We start from the raw sequence: 19,166 nt of genomic DNA on the forward strand, positions 1-19,166 counted from the left end.
GGCCACCTACCTCCCTACTGACAAGGACTATGGATTTATGACAGTGGATGAGCCCAACAGTCCTTACCACAGGGGCTAAGCCCTCAGCCCCAACCCTTCAGTCCAGAGATTCTTCTCTGTTTAAAGGAGGGGACAGGTGGAGGAGGCAGAGAGAGCTTTAGAGACTGGATACTGCCTGACCCCCCACCTCCCAGCGCTGCTTCCCCCTCCTCTGCAGGCTGCAGGACAGTTTTGAGGACCTCTCTGCTGGTTCCTCCTGCTCAGTGAATCCTGGAGTGCTGGCAGAGAGGTGAGAGTCCTGCCAGAGAGCAGCCGGGGTGTGGGGCCTCTTTCCTCCCTTCAGCCCTGAATTCAGGTCTGCAGCTGGTCTGCTTTTTGACACCCACAATGGGAGTTGCTACAATTTCCATCAGGCCTGGATGGGGGCGGGGGTCCGCCAATTTGGCCTCGTTTACCACCTGTCCCCATTGCTATTTTCTTCTCTCGATGCCCCCACTAGTCTCCTACCCCTTCAGGATTGCCATGACGGACAGTATCTGCCCCAGGTTCCGCCAGGACTGTGCTGACAGGAGCTCGGGGCCTGTAGACAACTTTTCCAAGACACATGATGTAGGGTCCAGCCCTACGGAGCTTAGCAAGTGTTCTCCCTGTGTGCGAAGACGAGAGATTGTAATAAATTAAGACACAAGACAAAGAGATAAAGAGAAAGCAGCTGGGCCTGGGGGACCACTACCATCAAGACGCAGAGACCAACAGTGGCCCCGAATGGCTGGGCGCGCTGATATTTATTACAGGCAGGGTAAGGAGGGTGAATCTTCTAAGTGATTGACAAGGTGAAGCAAGTCACGTGATCACAGGACGGGGTCCCTTCCTTTTAGGTAGCCGAAGTAGAGACAGAGAAGGCAACATACGTCAGCGTTTTCTTCTATGCACTTATAAGATCAAAGACTTTAAGACTTTCACTATTTCTTCTACCACTATCTACTACGAACTTCAAAGAGGAACCAGGAGTACGGGAGGAACATGAAAGTGAACAAGGAGCGGTGACCATTGAAGCACAGCACCACAGGGAGGGGTTTAGGCCTCCGGATGACTGCGGGCAGGCCTGGATAATATCCAGCCTTCCACAAGAAGCTGGTGGAGCAGAGTGTTCCCTGACTCCTCCAAGGAAAGGACACTCCCTTTCGCAGTCTGCTAAGTAATGGGTGTCTTCCCAGGCACTGGCATTAGCGCTTGACCAAGGAGCCCTCAAGCGGCCCTTATGTGGGCGTGACAGAAGGCTCACCTCTTGCCTTCTAGGTCATTTCTCACAATGTTCCTTTAGCTCCTGACCCTACACCCGCCGGTTATTCCTAGGTTATATTAGTAATGCAACAGAGAGTAATATTAAAAGCTAATGATTAATAATGTTTATAATAATGACTGATAATTGTCCATGATCATCTCTATATCTAATTTGTGTTATGACTATTCTTATTCTATTTTCTTTATTATACTGAAACAGTTTGTGCCTTCAGCCTCTTGCCTCGGCACCTAGGTAATCCTTCTCCCACAACATGAGATGAAGGGTTGGGGATTGAATGGAAAGGGGGAGGTGGAGCAAGTCTTTGGCAAGAGTGCGGTGGGAAAGCCAGGCTCTCACCACGGTCACAGACTCCAATGACTTTGACAAGTGCCGCAAGGCACACTGTGACAAAGGGAAGTTTCTCAAGGCTGAGAAAAACTGGCCCTTGGAGGATGAAGAGGACAGCAATTGTGGTATCAGTATCAGTGGTGGCAGTCAAGGTGTGATGCTGGACCCAGAGCCCAGGCCTGTGCAGAGAGGCTGGGCAGGAGAACCAGCCAGAGGAGCCAAAGATGAGCCAGGCCTGGTCACCCAGAAGCACATCCTTGAAGCCCAGGGTTAGCGATGGGAGGGCTCCAGGGACTAGAGGGGGTTGTATTCCAGAGCCCGTTCCTCACTTCTCTACCACAGTCTGTCTTCCTCAGTGGCCATCAGCCCAAGACTCTGCTGCCTGACAGGGAGGTAATGCTGGGAAGTGACCCCAGGGAAGAAAGACGGCAGCTGGAGAAAGGACCCCATTCAGGATAGCCCCCCGAGATTATTGGCTGTTGAGGAACAGAAAGTCTGACTGGGGGCTGGTTTGTTGGCCAGGCCAGGTGGTTCGCTTCCATAATCCCAGCACTTTGGGAGGATTGCTTGAGGCCAGCAATTCAAAAACCAGCCTGGGCAACATAGGGAGACCTCATCTCTACAAAAAAAAATAAAAATAAAAATTGTTTTTAACTAGCCAGGCGTGGTGGCGTGCACCTGTAGTCCAGACTACCGGGGAGGCTAAGGTGGGAGAATATAGTCTGAGCCCAGGAGTTTGAGGCTGCCATGAGCGATGGTGGCACTACCACCCTCCAGCCTGAGTAACATAGCAAGATCTTGTCTCAAAAAATAAATAAAAAATAAACAAAAGTCCGAGACAAGCATGGGGGGAGGTGGAGCGGTCACTGAAGTTTTTCTCAAATGGGAAGGGTAAGAGAAGTCAGTGAGACGAGGATCTGGGGCCTGAGCTTCTCCCCCTCTGGTGAGGGCCCATGACAGACACCTGTGAGGCACGGATATACCAGATGGCCGGAAGACTTGGATTCATTTGGTTGATTCCTCAGATTCCTCCACCTACAGAAATCAGTGCCTCCCCCCACCAGCTGTGGCCACCATCATATCGGGGCAGGAGATTGCTCTGCAGCACAAGGAGTACTATGGCAAAGGACTATACCTGAGGTCCTGCTCCCACCCAGAGCTTGTGGAGGACATGGAAGATGAGCATCAGGATGGTGAGAGCCTGGGCAGGCCAGCCTAGGGGGCAGGAGGGCTGGGAACCCACAGCCTGATAGGTACCCCGGCCCTGATCCCTGATTCTAGGCTCCACAAGCTTGACCTAGGTGATTGAGAAGGCTGTAAGCACTGAGGTCCACCTACTGGACCACATGGGAGGCCCCTTTAGGGATCACAAGGCCACAGAGAGCTCCCTGATGGTGACAGTGACACCATTGCAGCCTGTTGAGGGCACCAGGCCGTTATCTCTGTGGGACTGTCTCTTGGCCAGCTCCCATCTCCCAGCCCTCCAATTATTTCAGGCCAGTACATCGGCAACAGGTGGAAGGAGAGGCCCTGAACAGCCTCGAGTCCAAGGTCCACATTGGACAGGAGAGGAACCAGGGAGACTCAGAAGGGGTTGAGACCCCCTCCAGCTTGGCACCACCCACTGGCTCCACGCCTCCTCCTTAACTCCTCTCTGCCACGCCACCCCACTCCAAGTATTTCTCTGTCCTTCCAAGACAGTGAGTCTCAAATGGTATCCAGCTGGTGGCTAGGGGGCTGAGCTGGCAAAGCCCAGGGAGTTCAGAAAGGGAGAGTGGAGCAACCCCAACCCCTCAAGCCAGAACAAGCACAGCCTGACAGACTAAGCCTGGGCAGAGGCAAGGGGATGCTCGCACTGGCCAGGGAGGTAGAGGAGCTGAGTGGGGAGGTTCTAAGGGATTCAGGGTCACATGAACAAGATCCCATGCCTGCTGCAAGAAAGCCATGAACTCAAACTCTTCTCTCCAGATGAAACCCTGGGACTTCGATGGACTCAAGAAAAGGAAAGCAAACAATGGAAACGGGCTGGTTGGGGGCAGAGTGGGGGCAACCTTCCCTTCCTGGCCACCCTATGAGTGGACGATCAAGAGCAGAAGAGCAAGGGTCTGGGAGCTGTGAATCGGGTGCTCAGGCTGGGCCTGCTCAGTCGTTGAGGAGAGGGGAGGAGGAAGGAAGGGGAGTTCACACACAGGAGCTATGAATATGAGGGCAGAGCGAAGAAAGCTGGGAGCAGTCCGGGGCACTGGACTCCACAGGAGCCTAGCATCACGAGAAGGCCCAAGCTGCTGCAGGATGACAATGAGTGATGCAATTAATTTAGTGAACCAGCGGATTACAGTGGCTCGCGCCAGTAATCCCAGCACTTTGGGAGGCCGAGGTGGGTGGATCACCTGAGGTCAGGAGTTCAAGACCAGTCTGACCAACGAGGTGAAACCCCGTCTCTACTAAAAATATGAAAAATTAGTGGGGCGCCGTGGCAGGCACCTGTAGTCCCAGCTCCTCGGGAGGCTGAGACAGGAGAATTGCTTGAACCCAGGAGGTGGAGGTTGCAGTGAGCCAAGATCACGCCACTGCACTCCAGCCTGGGTGACGGAGGGAGACTCCGTCTCAATAATTAATTAATTAATCAATCAATCAATCTAGTGAAGCATGAATTTTTTTTTTTTTTTTTTTTTTTGAGACGGAGTCTGGCTCTGTCGCCCAGGCTGGAGTGCAGTGGCCAGATCTTGGCTCACTACAAGCTCCGCCTCCCGGGTTCCCGCCATTCTCCTGGCTCAGCCTCCCGGGTAGCTGGGACTACAGGCGCCCGCCACCTCGCCCGGCTAGTTTTTTGTATTTTTTAGTAGAGACGGGGTTTCACCGTGTTAGCCAGGATGGTCTCGATCTCCTGACCTCGTGATCCGCCCGTCTCGGCCTCCCAAAGTGCTGGGATTACAGGCTTGAGCCACTGTGCCCGGCCAGCATGAATTTACTGCTATCACTTTCCTCACTTCATACAGCCCTGGAGGAAGGGGCTATCATTCCCATCTTCCAGATGAGAAAACTGAGGAATCGGAGAGCTCGTCCAGGGGCACACAACCTCTAAGTGACAGAGCCAGGATTTGAACCTAGATGTGCCAGGCCCCCAAGACTCAACCAAGAAGAGAGAAAGAAACAGAGGCTAGGGCCCCAAGAGGAAGGAGCTGGCAGATCGCCTCTGAGGGCGGGGCTGTGGCTTCTCTGATCTCAGGCCCCCATCCTCCGCCCAGGCCCCACCCCTGCCCCTCCCAGCACTGCCTGGAAGTGTGGGGCGAGAGCTCCTCCTAGGACACCCCTTTCCCCTTGGGGAAAGAATTGTGCCCCCCAGGCCCTTCCCCGTGGAGGTCCCTCTTCTCCTTCCCCATCATCTCCACCTCCTGGGACAGAAAGTGCCTCCACCTGCATCCCCAGGCGTCCGGCCTCCAGGGCCCGCTGGCCCCACAGCAGGCAAGCTGAGATGACGGTCAAGCTGGATTTCGAGGAGTGTCTCAAAGACTCACCCCGTTTCCGGTAAGTGTGAACTGGTCTGGGGGCTAAGGAGGGAAAAGTCGAACACCCCCAGCACACACACACCTTTCCCCAGGCCAGATCTCCTTCCAGGGAGCAGGCCTCCAAGAGGCAGGAGCGAGCCTGTGGGCCAAAGTGGTACCCCAGCTATCAAAGCAGGGTACTCCAATGCTCTCCGGCCCTGCATGCTCCTTCTGGCTTCTGCAGTTTCCCTCAGCCCTAGAGCTGGCATTCCCTCTGGCCTCTCAGTGGGACCCCTGCCCTTCCCCCAGCACCTGCTCTGGGGCGGTTAGCAACTTCCTGCCCTGGCCACATCCACCCTCCTTCTACCCTTCCTGCTCTGGCCTGGGCTGTGGTAGCTCCCAGTCTGCAGAGCGGGCAGAGCACAAGTGGGCGGGTGGGGGGCGAGCCTCTCAACTCTGCAGCTTTCTCCTCCATACCCACCGCCCTGCGGCTCCATCCCGCCTGATGAGGCAGACAGACCAGACCGACCCAAGCTCTGTTCCCATGACCCCCTCTTTCCCAGAGCCTCTATTGAAATGGTGGAAGCCGACGTGTCAGAATTGGAGACCCGTCTGGAAAAGGTGACCCTGACATGGAGAGGTGACCCTGGAGTGGATTAGGTTGAGAGGGGTAGGGCCAGGGAGAAAGCTGGAGACAGAGAATGCGTTCCAGGGATTATTGAATACTGTGTAGGGGAAATATTTTGGAGACTCCAGAGAAGCAAAAAAAGGTGGTTCTGTACCCTCAAGAAGCTCAGGATCTTGGAAAACAAGACTTACTTCTGGGCCGGGCGTGGTAGCTCATGCCTGTAATCCCAGCACTTTGGGAGGCCAAGGCGAATGGATCGCCTGAGGTCAGGAGTTCGAGACCAGCCTGGCCAACATGGTGAAACCCCATCTCTACTAAAAATGCAAAAATCAGCCAGGCGTGGTGGCGCCCATCTGTAGTTCCAGCTACTCAGGAGGCTGAGGCAGAGGAATCGCTTGAACCTGGGAGGCGGAGGTTGCAGTGAGCCAAGATCGCACCACTGCACTTCAGGCTAGGCGACAGAGCGAGACTCTGTCTTAACAAAAAAAGACTTACTTTTGGACTTCCTTGTTCAGCTTTTGAGCTCCTCCTGCATTGTGCCAGGCCCTGGGCATTCAGGGAGGGCAAGATCATTTCTGCTCCCATGAGCCCAAAGGCTGACTGGAAGACAAACCAGTGAAATGTTTCCATTCAAGACAGTAAGGTGTCCCCTGAGCACTCTATCAAATAGCATGTTCACACAGATACACACACAAATGCTCTCCCATTCCCCTTACTTCGCTTTACTTTTCTCTGCAACATTTACCTCTGACACATTATGTATTTGCATGCTATGTGTTAGTTCGCTATTGCTGTGTACCAAATTGTCACAGATTTGGTGGGCAACATTGTTTTATGGACAACATGGTGAAACCTCATCTCTACAAATAATAATTTTATTTTTATTTATTTGAGACGGAGTCTTGCTCTGTTGCCCAGGCTGGAGTGCAGTGGGGCGATCTCAGCTCACTGGAACCTCCGCCTTCCAGGTTCAAGCGATTCTCCCACCTCAGCCTCCCAAGCAGCCGGGATTACAGGCATGCACCACCACACCCTGCTAATTTTTTTTTTTTTTTTTTTTTAATTTTTAGTAGAGATGGGGTCTCACCATGTTGGCTAAGCTGGTCTTGAACTCCTGACCTCAAATGATCTACCTGTCTCAGCCTCCCAAAGTGCTGGGATTACAGGCGTGAGCCACCACACCCGGTCTACAAATAATGATATTAAACAACGGACTGGATGGGGTGGCCACAGCTGTAGTCCCAGATGCTTGAACTCCTGGGCTCAAGTGATCCTCCCTCCTCAACCTCCCCAGTAGCTATGCTACAAGCACATGCCACCATGCCTGGCTTTTTTTAAATTTTATTTTTTTGTAGAGATGGTGTCTCCCTATGTTACCTAGGCTGGTCTGGAACTCCTGGACTCAAGTAATCCTCCCACCTCAGCCTCCCAAAGTGCTAGAATTACACGTGTGAGCCACCACACCTGGCCTGAATTTTTTATTGTGAGTAAATCATCGACTCAGGAGACTAGTAAGGAGAGGTCTCATGTACTCATCACCCAGTTTCCCCAGTGGTGACATCTTTAGTACATTATTAAAACCAGGAAATTAATATTGTCACATTACAATTAACAATAAACTCTGCCAGGCGCGGTGGCTCATGCCTGTAATCCCAGCACTTTGGGAGGCTGAGGCAGGCGGATCACGAGGTCAGGAAATCGAGACTATCCTGGCTAACGCCGTGAAATCCCGTCTCTACTATAAATACAAAAAATAATCCAGGTGTGGTAGTAGGCGCCTGTAGTCCCAGCTACTCGGGAGGCTGAAGTGGGAGAATGGCATGTACCTGGGAGGCGGAGCTTGCAGTGAGCTGAGATCGTACACTCCAACCTGGGCTACAGAGTGAGACTACGTCTCAAAAAACAAAAACAAACAAAAAAGCCCAGTAAACTCTAGCCAAGCGCAGTGGCTCACGCCTGTAATCCCAGCACTTTGGGAGGCTGAGGCAGGAGGATCACGAGGTCAGGAGTTCCAGACCAGCCTGACCAACATGGTGAAATCCCATCTCTACTAAAAATACAAAAATTAGCCGGGTGTGGTGGCACGCACTTGTAATCCCAGCAATTTAGGAGGCTGAGGCAGGAGAATTGCTTGAACACAGGAGGTGGAGGTTGCCATGAGCCGAGATCGCGCCACTGCACTCCAGCCTGGGCGATAGAGCGAGACTCTATCTCTAAATAAATAAATAAACTCTATAGATCCTACTTCGATTTTACATTTTGCATATGCTCTTTTTTTTGCATTTTTGTGTATAATTCTATGGCACTTTATCACGTGTATGGATTCCTTTAACCATCACCACATACAAATGGACACAAAGAATTCCTTTACAGTGATACCCGATACCCTTCCCACACTGCTTTAATCTGTAGCAACCACTGATTTGTTCTCCATCTCTCTACTTTTGTAATTTCCAGAATGTTCCATAAATAGAATCATACAGTATGTGACCCTTTGAGATTTGGCTTTTTTCCCCCACTCAGAATAATGCTCCTGCCGGGTGTGGTGGCTCATGCCTGTCATCCCAACTACTCAGGAGGTCAAGGTAGGAGGGTTGTTTGAGGCCAGAAGCTTGAGACCAGCCTGGGCAACATAGCAAGATCCTTGTCTCTAAAAAATGCTTTGTTTTGTTTTTAAATTAGCCAGGTGTGGTGGTGTGTGCCTGTAGTCTCAGCTACTCAGGAAGCTAAGGTTGGAGGATCCCTTGAACCCAGGAGTTAAAGGCTGCAGTGAGCTGTGATCCCACCACTGTACTCCAGCCTGGGCGACAGAGATCCCAACTCTAAAAATAATACAGATTTTTTAAAAGATTAATGCTCTTGAAGTTTATCCAAGTTGTTGCACGTATCAACAGTTCATTCCTTTTTATTGCTGAGTACTGTTCTATTGTACAGATGTCCCAGTTTGTCACTAGTCCAGTCTTATGAAAGTTTCTTACTCATCTAAGGGGGAGGGGCTGAGACGGTAAGGAAAAAACTAGACAGAGTCCTCAGATTCACACAGTGATTTGCGAACATCCTTGTCCCTTGTCACAGACAACCCATGGTGATATATGGTAAGATTTGATCTTGGTCAGTCCAGGTACGGTGACTCACACCTGTAATCCCAGCACTTTGGGAGGCCAAGGCAGGTGGATCACCTGAAGTCAGGAGTTGGAGACCAGCCTGGTCAACATGGTGAAACCACATCTCTACTAAAAATACAAAAAATTAGCCGGGTGTGGTGGCAGGCGCCTATAATCCCAGCTACTCGGGAGGCCGAGGCAGGAGAATTGCTTGAACCCAGGAGGCGGAGGTTGTGGTGAGCTGAGATCGTGCCACTGCACTCCAGCTTGGGCAACAAGAGTGAAACTCCGTCTCAAAAATAGAAAAATAAAAAGAGATGGGGTTCACTATGTTGGTCAGGCTGATGTCCAACTCCTGACCTCAGGTAATCCACCCACCTCAACCTTCCAAAGTGTTGGGATTACAGGTCTGAGCCACCTCACCTGGACTCTCAAGTCTCTGTTTGTCAGTCAAAGGGACCAGACAGGATGGGCCCCAGGAGTACCCCAGCATTTCCTCTTGGTCCTGACCTGTGGTCTGCATGACGGATTAATATTTATGAGGGAACGTGCAGTGAGCACAGAATGGGACAACTCCTAGCAGTAAATACTATAGATTTTATTTATTTATTTATTTATTTAGAGACAGAGTCTTGCTCTGTCACCCAGGCTGGAGTGCAGTGGTGCCATCTCGGCTCACTGCAGCCTTGACCTCCCGGATTCAGGCAGTCCTCCTGCCTTAGCTCTCCAGGTAACTGGGATTACAGGCACGTGGTGCCATCTCGGCGCACTACAGCCTCAGCTTCCTGGGTTCAAGCAGTCCTCCTGCCTTAGCCTCCCAAGTAGCTGGGATTACAGGCACGTGGGATTACAGGCACGTGCCACCAGGGCTGGCTAATTTTTGTATTTTTAGTAGAGATGGGGTTTCACCATGTTGCCCAGGCTGGTCTTGAATTCCTGAGCTCAAGCGACTGGCCTGCCGTGGCCCCACAAAGGGCTGGGATTACAAGTGTGAGCCACCATGCCCGGCCAATACTGTAGAATTTAATAGCAACCACTTAGAGCATCCAGACCATGCAGGAGGCTGGAATCTCCAGGGAGCTCTGGATCTAAGCAGGTAGGCAGGGCAGGAAGAGATGTGTGCGAGGGGACAGGGAAAGATGTTTTGGAGGTAAGGCTGACAGATGTGTTGGCGACAGGCTGAGAGGAATGGGCAGGAATTTGGTTTCAGGCCCAAGGCAGTGGGAGCAGAGGCAGCGATGAGAACACAGCAGGTGTGTGTTAGATACAGGGAGAGCTGGATGAGCCTGGAGGACGGTGAGGCCAGACAGGAATGGGGGAGCGCCACTCTGGGCAAGGGGAGAGGAATTGGGGCAGGTGTGGGGGCGTCACCTGGTGTGGGGATGACTGCACAGCTCCCTGTTACTCTCCTTCTTTCCCAGCTCCTGAAACTGGGCACTGGTCTCCTGGAAAGTGGACGCCATTACCTTGCTGCCAGCCGTGCCTTCATTGTCGGCATTTGTGACCTGGCCCACCTGGGTCCACCAGAACCCATGATGGCGGTATACGGAGGGTCTGCATCTGGGTGGGAAGGGGTCTGGGGTGAGGAGGTGATGCCGTGGAAGAGGAGGGCTGGCCTGGGGTCTGCAGGTTCCAGGCCAGAGCGGGGCTGGGCTGTCATCCTAGATAGCCATAGCAGGCTGGGTCTCGAGTCGGGAGGGCGCTGCCACCCCATGCCTGGTACTCTTTCTATGCCTCTGCTTGCCTAGGAGTGTCTGGAAAAATTCACCGTGAGCCTGAACCACAAGCTGGACAGCCATGCGGTAAGTAGGGGAAGGTAGGGATTGTGGGGGTGGTGGCCAGGTCGCCTGTGGTCCTGACCCCAACCTACCAACTTCTCCTTCCCTCAGGAGCTTCTAGATGCCACCCAACACACACTGCAGCAGCAGATCCAGACCCTGGTCAAAGAGTGAGATGGGGCCGGGCGCAGTGGCTCACGCCTGTAATCCCAACACTTTGGGAGGATTGCTTGAGCCCAGGAGTTTGACACCAACCTAGCCAACATGGTGACACTCTGTCTCCACAATAAATACAAAAATTAGGCTGGGCGCGGTGGCTCCACCCCAGTGGTGGAGTTGTGAGATTGGGGGTTTCTGGTGTCCTGACTTCCATCCCAGGGATCTCCTTGGGTTTCCCACATGCAGAGACTAACTGAAAGGACATGAGGGCTTTACCCTGGGAATGCTCTGCTGGGGCAGGTGGGTGTTAGCTGCGATTCTGTGTCATCTTCCCATCCTCAGAGGTCTTCGGGGTTTCCGAGAGGCTCGCCGGGATTTCTGGCGGGGGGCTGAGAGCCTGGAGGCTGCCCTGACCCACAACGCGGAGGTTCCCAGGCGCCGGGCCCAGGAGGCAGAAGAGGCAGGAGCTGCTTTGAGGACGGCGCGAGCTGGCTACCGGGGACGGGCACTGGATTATGCCCTGCAGGTGCCTGCCCCAACCTGTCTTCCTGGGGTACCAGAGCCTCAGGTGTCACCTTGAGGCTGGGGGGTCCCCACTGTGCAGTGGGAAGGGGTGCTGTGTTTTCAAGACTAACCTGGGGTCTTTTTACGTCCTCAGATCAATGTGATTGAGGACAAGAGGAAGTTTGACATCATGGAGTTTGTGAGTTGTGGCGGGGGTGAGGGCAGGGTGGAGAGGAGCCTGCTGCCAGCACAAGGGAAAGGGGAGAGGGGTTCTTCCTCAGCCCACCCACTGCCCACCTTGTCCCCCAGGTGCTGCGTTTGGTGGAAGCCCAGGCTACCCATTTCCAGCAGGGCCACGAGGAGCTGAGCCGGCTGTCCCAGTATCGAAAGGAGCTGGGCGCCCAGGTGGGGCCCCCAGGGCACAGCAGGTGGTGGAGGGAGCTTAGGGACTCCTAACTGGGGGGCCTTGGGCATCTGAGATGCCCTTCCTGTGCCCAGTTGCACCAGCTGGTCTTGAATTCCGCACGAGAGAAGAGGGACATGGAGCAGAGACACGTGCTGCTGAAACAGAAGGTGAGGGGCCAGGTGCGGTGGCCCACGACCGTCATCTCAACATGTTGGGAGGCTGAGGTGGGAGGATCGCTTGAGGCCTGGAGTTCAAGATTAGCCTAGGCATCATAGTGAAACTCCATCTCTACAGAAAAATTTAAAATTAGCTGGTGTGGTGGCATGCACCTGTAGTCCTAGCTACTCAGGAGGCTGAGGCGGGAGGATCACTTGAGCCCAAGAGTTCAAGACTGCAGTAGCTATGATCACACGACTGCACTTAAGCCTGGGTGAAAGAACAAGACCCTGTCTCTAAAAATAAATTTTAAAAAATATTTCAACAAGCAAAAAGTGAGGGCTAGGGCTGTGGGCAGGAGGCAGATGCCTATGGCCTTGGTCTCTGCCCATCTCAGTTGCCCTTCGATCCTCTTGTGCCTCCAGGAGCTGGGTGGGGAGGAGCCAGAACCAAGCTTAAGAGAGGGGCCCGGTGGCCTGGTGATGGAAGGACATCTCTTCAAACGGGCCAGCAACGCATTTAAGACCTGGAGCAGGTGAGGAGAGGACACCCCAATCAGCCTACCCCACCCAATTATGTATTTTTGAGTGGTAATAGCACGCTAAGCACTGCAAGGAAAAAACGGACGAACCCCCCTGCCTTAGTAGAGTTTACATTCCATCAGCAAAGGCAGACGATAAACCTAGTCAGTAAATCACGGGCTATGTTAGAAAGTGATAGTGCTATAGGAGAAAGATAATAAAGCAAGGAATGTGGGGAGCTGGGTAGGGGTTGCAGTTCTAAATAGCTGGGCAGTGTGGGCTTCATGAGAAGGTAACTTTTGAACAAAGACTTGAAGGATATCTGGGGGAAGAAAGTTCTAGACAGAAGGAAGAGCCAGTGCCAAGGCCCTGAGACAGCTGGGGAGTTGGAAGAGCAGGGTGGTGGCCCTGGGTCTGGACAGAGTGAGGGAGGAGGATGTGTAGGAGATGAAACTGGAGCTAATGGGGGCACGAGTCATTATAGGGCCATGTAGATTTTTGTAGGGATTTGGGGTCTACTCTGAGGGCAATTGGGAGCCGCTATAGGGTTTGGAACAGGATGGCAGCATGCTGTGACTTGACTCCTTCCCCTTCGAGGGCCACTGCTAGCCCATATGGGATCTCTGTGCAAATTAGAGAATGGAGCTGCTTCCCCAAGATACTTTTTTTTTTTTCTGTTTTTTGAGATGGGGTGTCACTCTGTTGCCCAGGCTGGAGTGCAGTGGTACAGTCTTGGCTCACTGCAACCTCCGCCCCCTGAGTTCAAGTGATCCTCCCTCCTCATCATCCTAAATAGCTGGGACCACAGGTGTGCGCCACCATGCCTGGCTAATTTTTGTATTTTTGATAGAGACAGGGTTTCAGCATGTTGCCCAGGCTGGTCACAAACTCCTGACATCAAGCAATGCGCCCGCCTTGGCCTCCCAAATTGCTGGGATTACAGGCGTGAGCCACTGCACCTGGCCCCCAAGATTCTTTCTTTTCTCTTTTCTTTTTGACAGAGCCTCGCTCTGTTGCCCAGCCTGGAGTGCAGTGGTGCGATCTCGGCTCACTGCAACCTACGCTTCCTGGGTTCAAGCAATTCTCCTGCCTCAGCCTCCCAAGTAGGTGGGATTACAGGCGCCTGCCACCATGCCCGGCTAATTTTTGTATTTTTAGTAGAGACGGAGTTCCACCATATTGGTCAGGGTGGTCTCAAACTCCTGACCTTGGGTGATCCACCGCCCTCATCGGCCTCCCAAAGTGCTAGGACTACAGGTGTGAGCCCAGCCTAAATAGTATTTTTTAAATTGTAGCAATAGACATTTTATTAGAAAAATAATTTTACTGCCATCTGCTGGAAAGTTGTCTTCATAACTATATGAAATCTAGATTGTCCAAGATATGACTAAATAGCATCCTTTAGATGTTCTAGGCTGCACAACTGTCCACCCTTCTCTGGAATGTCTCGTCGAACAGTCAGCCCAGGTGTCTCTCCTCTCAGTAAGATCCTCATGGGCAAAGAGCACAGCGTCTCTTCCGTCCCTCATCCTAAAGCTGCCCATATCTATAATGATTTCCTTCTCTTACAGACGCTGGTTCACCATTCAGAGCAACCAACTGGTTTACCAGAAGAAGTACAAGGTGAGTGGGCCTGGGTCCTGGATGCCTGGGCCCCAGGGAGACTCAGCCCTTGCCTGCAGCTGGACATCTGCCCCCTTATCACCTTATCCTGCCAGGACCCTGTGACTGTGGTGGTGGATGACCTTCGTCTTTGCACAGTGAAACTCTGTCCTGACTCAGAAAGGCGGTTCTGCTTTGAAGTGGTGTCCACCAGCAAGTGAGTGCAATCGCCAGGGGTGATACTCTGATATATCTAAACAGTTGCCAATCTGAAAGGCAGGGCCCACGACAATGGAGGCCCCCCCCATGCAGCTCCGGACCTTAATTTAATCCTTTGGTGGCTGTACTGGGGGGCCATTGTGGAGGAGGGTACAGGGTGATGGGGGATATTCAGGAGACTATTACCAACTGGTACAGAAGTCTTTCAATGCAACTGGAACTGGTTGAACACTGGCTGAATCCTGCTCATCCTGCCACTTTGCTTCCCAGGCCTCAGACCCCTCTGCCATCTCCCTCACCCTCCTACCTAGGTCCTGCCTCCTCCAGGCTGACTCAGAGCGCCTCCTGCAGCTGTGGGTCAGTGCTGTGCAGAGCAGCATCGCTTCTGCCTTCAGTCAGGCTCGCCTTGATGACAGCCCCCGGGGTCCAGGCCAGGTAAATTAACCTGGGGGTGTGGAGCCAGGCTGCCCATGGAGATGGGGCACCCCTTACCCTAGGCCACCCTTTCTTCTCTTCTCTTCTCCAGGGCTCGGGACACCTGGCCATAGGCTCTGCTGCCACCCTGGGCTGCGGTGGAATGGCCAGGGGAAGGGAGCCTGGGGGAGCTGGGCACGTGGTGGCACAGGTCCAGAGTGTGGATGGCAATGCCCAGTGCTGCGACTGCCGGGAGCCAGCCCCGGAGTGGGCCAGCATCAACCTTGGTGTCACCCTCTGCATTCAGTGTTCCGGCATCCACAGGTTACTCCATGAGGCCCAGGCGGGAGCCCCACTCCTTCGGGCCGCAGTGCGGCTCCAATAGAGAGCTCATCACACCGGCCCCTCTTCCTTCCCTGTCCTGGCTTCCTCTCTTAGCTTCTGGCTTTGTCACTGGGTACCAGGCCTGGGCCCAAGCCTGTGGGGTGCCAGTTGGACCCAGGTGGGCCTGGCCCCTCTGTGTCCTAGTCTGGCCAGAATTGGGGGATACCCAGAATTTGTTGGCTTGGTTGGAAGAAGTGTGGGGTCAAGGCTGCTGAGGGTGGGGGAGCCAATGAAGACTAGGCAGAGAAACAGTCATGAGGCCTTAGCAAATGTCTAAGGCCCTTGCCCCCGCCTCAGTGTGGTGGAAGAGAGGTGACATGGGAGAGGTTGTCCAGGCCAAAGTGTCACTAGAGAAGGGAGGTGGCTGAAGCCTTGAAATGAAACCTAAGGAAGAAGGAATCAGTGACGAGGCAGGGTCCTGCCAGGGCCAGGTCAAGGCTACATGGCCGCAGCTGCCCTGCTTCCTGGGCCAGCACCTCCGCATGGGCCCCTATGCCAGCCTTGCCTCCCAGTGTCTTCAGGAGCAGCAGCAGCTGCCCAGGACACTGCCCCGCACAGGGCCTAACCCTCCCCTCTGGCCCTCCAGGAGCCTTGGTGTTCACTTCTCCAAAGTCCGGTCTCTGACCCTTGACTCATGGGAGCCAGAACTAGTGAAGGTAACTTGGGGTATTGTGAAGATTGGGGGCAAGAACTTGGGGCAGGGCAAGGACATGGGGGTGCAGGGGCGTGACCCCTGAAGAATCACTCACCCCCACCTTACCTGTCTCTGCCTCTGCCTGGGCCTCCGGAAGCTCATGTGTGAGCTGGGAAATGTCGTCATCAACCAGATCTATGAGGCCCGCGTGGAGGCCATGGCAGTGAAGAAACCAGGGCCCAGCTGCTCCCGGTAATCTTGGGGTTTAGCCTCCCAGGGGAATGGGGGATACCTGGAGCAAGAGGAGGGAAGACTGTGTGCTTCTCCCCTCCCACAGGCAGGAGAAGGAGGCCTGGATTCATGCTAAATATGTGGAGAAGAAGTTCCTGACCAAGCTGCCTGAGATTCGAGGGCGAAGAGGTGGCCGGGGGCCCCCAAGGGGCCAGCCTCCTGTGCCCCCAAAGCCTTCCATCAGGCCCCGGCCAGGGAGCTTGAGAACCAAGCCAGGTATAGGGTTGGTTGGGCATTCATTGAGCACCTGCTGTGTACTTGGCACCGTGCTGGGTCCCGCAGGGAGGCACAGTGTGTGAAGCCCAGGCCCTCCCCTGGAGAATGTCGGAGGGACCGGACTGCCGTCTTCAGGGATTACAGTGGAGTGTGACATGAAGAATGGGAAGGAATGTGGGGCTGGGTGTGGGCAGGTAGGGTAAGGGGTGCCAGCAGCATGAGAAAAGGGGGGGTGGGTTAGGCTGGAGCGGCAGGGGTTGAGAGCTGAGGCCGAGTGTCAGGCAGTCAGCTCACCTGTGTCATCCCAGCAGTTGGGGTGGTTGGACTGGATGAGGTGGTGATGCCGTCTCTCCCCAGCACCCTAGGGACTCGTACACATGCATACTCACACTTACACATACCCACGCCTGCACACTCTATTCCCTCCACAGTCCCAAGCTCCCCACCATTTAGAAGAGACATGTCCCGTTATAGCATCCGGGCACTGTGCTGAGGGTTTTCTTCCCAGACTCAGAGCTGCTTCCCCCTAAAAGAACCAAATCCCCCGAACAGAGCCCCCCTCTGAGGACCTGGGAAGCCTGCACCCCGGGGCCTTGCTGTTTCGAGCGTCTGGGCATCCTCCATCTCTTCCCACCATGGCCGATGCCCTTGCCCACGGAGCTGATGTCAACTGGGTCAATGGGGGCCAAGAGAATGCCACGCCGCTGATCCAGGCCACAGCTGCTGTGAGAGCCCTGCCGACCTCCCCACCCCACCCTAGGGCTCTGACACGTACTCCTGACTCTAGGCCCTGCCCTTACCTCCTCTTCCCACCACCTGTTCCCTAGGGCCTCCACCCATAGAGAGACACCAGCAACAGAGACTGGCTGCTAAGAGTGTGTGATTTGGAGGCAGAGAACCTGAGTTTGAACCCAGGCTCTCACCCCTTACAGGAGACTTTTAACAATCTCAGTCTCATCTGTAAAATAGTAACATGCCTCATAAGCTTGTACTACAGATTTATATGTGAATACATGCAAAGAGTTAGAGTCAAGCCTGAGTTAGCTATAACCCCTTCTACACTCCTGATTAACACACCCCACCCTCCCATTCTCCGAACTGGCGCCATCCTAAGACATCTTGAAATCCACCACTAGGGATGCCACCCTCAACCCCCCCTCTCGATTTCTCCATGCAGAATTCTCTTCTGGCCTGTGAGTTTCTCCTCCAGAACGGGGCAAATGTGAACCAAGCAGACAGTACGGGCCGGGGCCCACTGCACCATGCAACCATTCTTGGCCACACAGGGTAGGGATGACAGCCATGGGGAGGAAGGCTGGGAGGAGTTGGGTGGCCGGCTGACCCTGGCTCTTCTCTCCAGGCTCGCCTGCCTGTTCCTGAAACGGGGGGCTGATCTGGGGGCTCGAGACTCTGAAGGCAGGGACCCTCTGACCATCGCCATGGAAACAGCCAACGCTGACATCGTCACCCTGTGAGAATGCCTGAAGGGGAGGGGCTGCCTGGCGCTGGAGCCCCACCACCCCCCGCCCACTTTCGGGCGGGCGGGCTGATGCAGAAACAGGAGCCTGCCCGGTGGGGCCTGGGGAAGGGCTGGGCCAGCGCCTGGGCCAGGCTCAAGAAAGGCTGCGCCAAGTGTGCATTGGGGCGTGGAGTAGAAGGCAGGCGGGAGGGCGGGCAGGGTGCGAGGACGCTTGGCCCACCCTGAGAGGCGTCATTCGCCCATCAACATTGCCGTCAGGCATCTTTTTAGCACTAGACGTGACCCCGGGTGGGCAGATGAACGAACGCAACCCAGCTCAGAGAATGGGAAGTTGGCGGGGGAGGTGAGGATAGTGTTTTTTTTTTTTTTTTTTTTGAGACAACTTTTTTTTTGAGACGGAGTCTCACTCTGTCGCCCACTTTAGAGTGCAGTGTTACGATCTCGGCTCACTGCAACCTCCGCCTCCCGGGTTCAAGCGACTCTCCTGCCTCAGCCTCCCGAGTAGCTGGGACTACAGGCGCCCGCCACCACACCCGGCTAATTTTTTGTATTTTTAGTAGAGACAGGGTTTCACCATGTTGGCCAGGACGGTCTCGATCTCCTGACTTCGTGATCCACCTGCCTCGGCCTCCCAAAGTGTTGGGATTACAGACGTGAGCCACCCCGCCCGGCCAAGGATAGTGTCGTTCATGTCTTAATTCCCTTCCCTTCAGGCTACGACTGGCAAAGATGAGGGAAGCTGAAGCGGCCCAGGGGCAGGCAGGTAAAGAATACACCCACCCCATCCCCCAGGCCCAACACCTGAACTCTGGGCTTCTGGTCCACGGTGACCTCTTTCCCTAGTGCCCAACTGCATTCATTCCGTTATTTAACAAACGCGTATTGGGCGCAAGAGACGTGCCAGGCCCTGGCAAGGCATGGGCGCTGGCGCGGTCGCTCGCGGCGCGCACGTTCCCATCCAGGCTCGGAGCGCGAGGTCCCCAGGCGGGCCCCAAACGCGGGACCCTGCCCTTCTGCACTGGGGCCCAGCCGCCTCCCGGCCTTTCCTCCCTCCCCTAGGAGATGAGACGTATCTTGACATCTTCCGCGACTTCTCCCTCATGGCGTCAGACGACCCGGAGAAGCTGAGCCGGCGCAGTCACGACCTCCACACGCTGTGACCCCAGGCCCTAAGGGTCTGCGCCTCCCTCCCCTCCCCGTCACCGGGCCCTCTGCCATTAAAGCTTCCGTGCTTCGCTCTTCCCTTCTGGTTCACTTCTTGGGCGCCACCTTTGGACCCGTAGGGTGTTGGGCGCTGAGGTTCCCGGGGTGCGGGGAGCGGCTGGGGGTTTGCGACCTCGAGTCCAGCAAGGGGCGACTCCAGGGAGCGAGGCGGCAGCTTCGGCCGCGACCCGAGCGCCGGGCGTTGCGGGGCGGGGGCTCTTGGGCTTGGGCGACGTGGCCAGCCCAGTCCTGCCGAGAGGTGGGGCCGGCCCTGGGGCTCTCTGGCCCCGCCGCCGCCGCGGAGAGAGCGCGCCCGGGCCACCCCGGCTGGAAGGCATCCCCGGAA

At 54.7% G+C, this 19,166-nt stretch overlaps 1 protein-coding gene across 12 annotated transcripts; it reads left to right on the plus strand.

Moving 5' to 3' along the window:
- Nucleotides 1-4,911: 4,911 nt before the first annotated feature.
- Nucleotides 4,912-18,859, plus strand: ACAP1 (ArfGAP with coiled-coil, ankyrin repeat and PH domains 1). Of its 12 annotated transcripts, none has more exons than XR_012425207.1 (22): nt 4,912-5,161; nt 5,685-5,742; nt 10,275-10,394; nt 10,602-10,655; nt 10,743-10,801; nt 11,133-11,316; nt 11,449-11,493; nt 11,604-11,699; nt 11,793-11,867; nt 12,282-12,391; nt 13,949-14,000; nt 14,060-14,196; nt 14,469-14,633; nt 14,725-14,936; nt 15,583-15,652; nt 15,788-15,882; nt 15,968-16,137; nt 16,690-16,862; nt 17,315-17,424; nt 17,498-17,608; nt 18,331-18,380; nt 18,677-18,859. XR_012425207.1 is itself a non-coding variant. In XM_005582736.4 (22 exons), exons 1-22 carry the CDS (start codon nt 5,109-5,111, stop codon nt 18,775-18,777), a joined length of 2,259 nt encoding a protein of 752 aa, XP_005582793.2. In that variant the 5' UTR covers nt 4,912-5,108; the 3' UTR covers nt 18,778-18,859. The 12 variants fall into 12 exon arrangements, 4 of the variants coding, with proteins under 4 accessions (XP_005582793.2, XP_005582794.2, XP_005582795.2 ...); XR_012425201.1 differs by having other exon boundaries at nt 14,510-14,633; nt 18,175-18,380; XR_012425208.1 differs by having other exon boundaries at nt 14,096-14,196.
- The last annotated feature ends 307 nt before the right edge of the window (nt 18,860-19,166 follow it).

Source organism: Macaca fascicularis, chromosome 16 (genome assembly GCF_037993035.2).
Source record: "Macaca fascicularis isolate 582-1 chromosome 16, T2T-MFA8v1.1".
Lineage (NCBI taxonomy): Eukaryota > Metazoa > Chordata > Mammalia > Primates > Cercopithecidae > Macaca > Macaca fascicularis.

What these genes read in the sequence shown, in the direction of transcription:
- ACAP1 (XM_005582736.4), top strand. Translation starts at nt 5,109, where the DNA reads ATGACGGTCAAGCTGGATTTCGAGGAGTGTCTCAAAGACTCACCCCGT. An exon ending in ATCCAGACCCTGGTCAAAGA is followed by an intron (nt 10,802 to 11,132) that starts GTGAGATGGGGC and finishes TCCCATCCTCAG; the next exon opens with AGGTCTTCGGGGTTTCCGAG. An exon ending in AGTTTGACATCATGGAGTTT is followed by an intron (nt 11,494 to 11,603) that starts GTGAGTTGTGGC and finishes CTTGTCCCCCAG; the next exon opens with GTGCTGCGTTTGGTGGAAGC.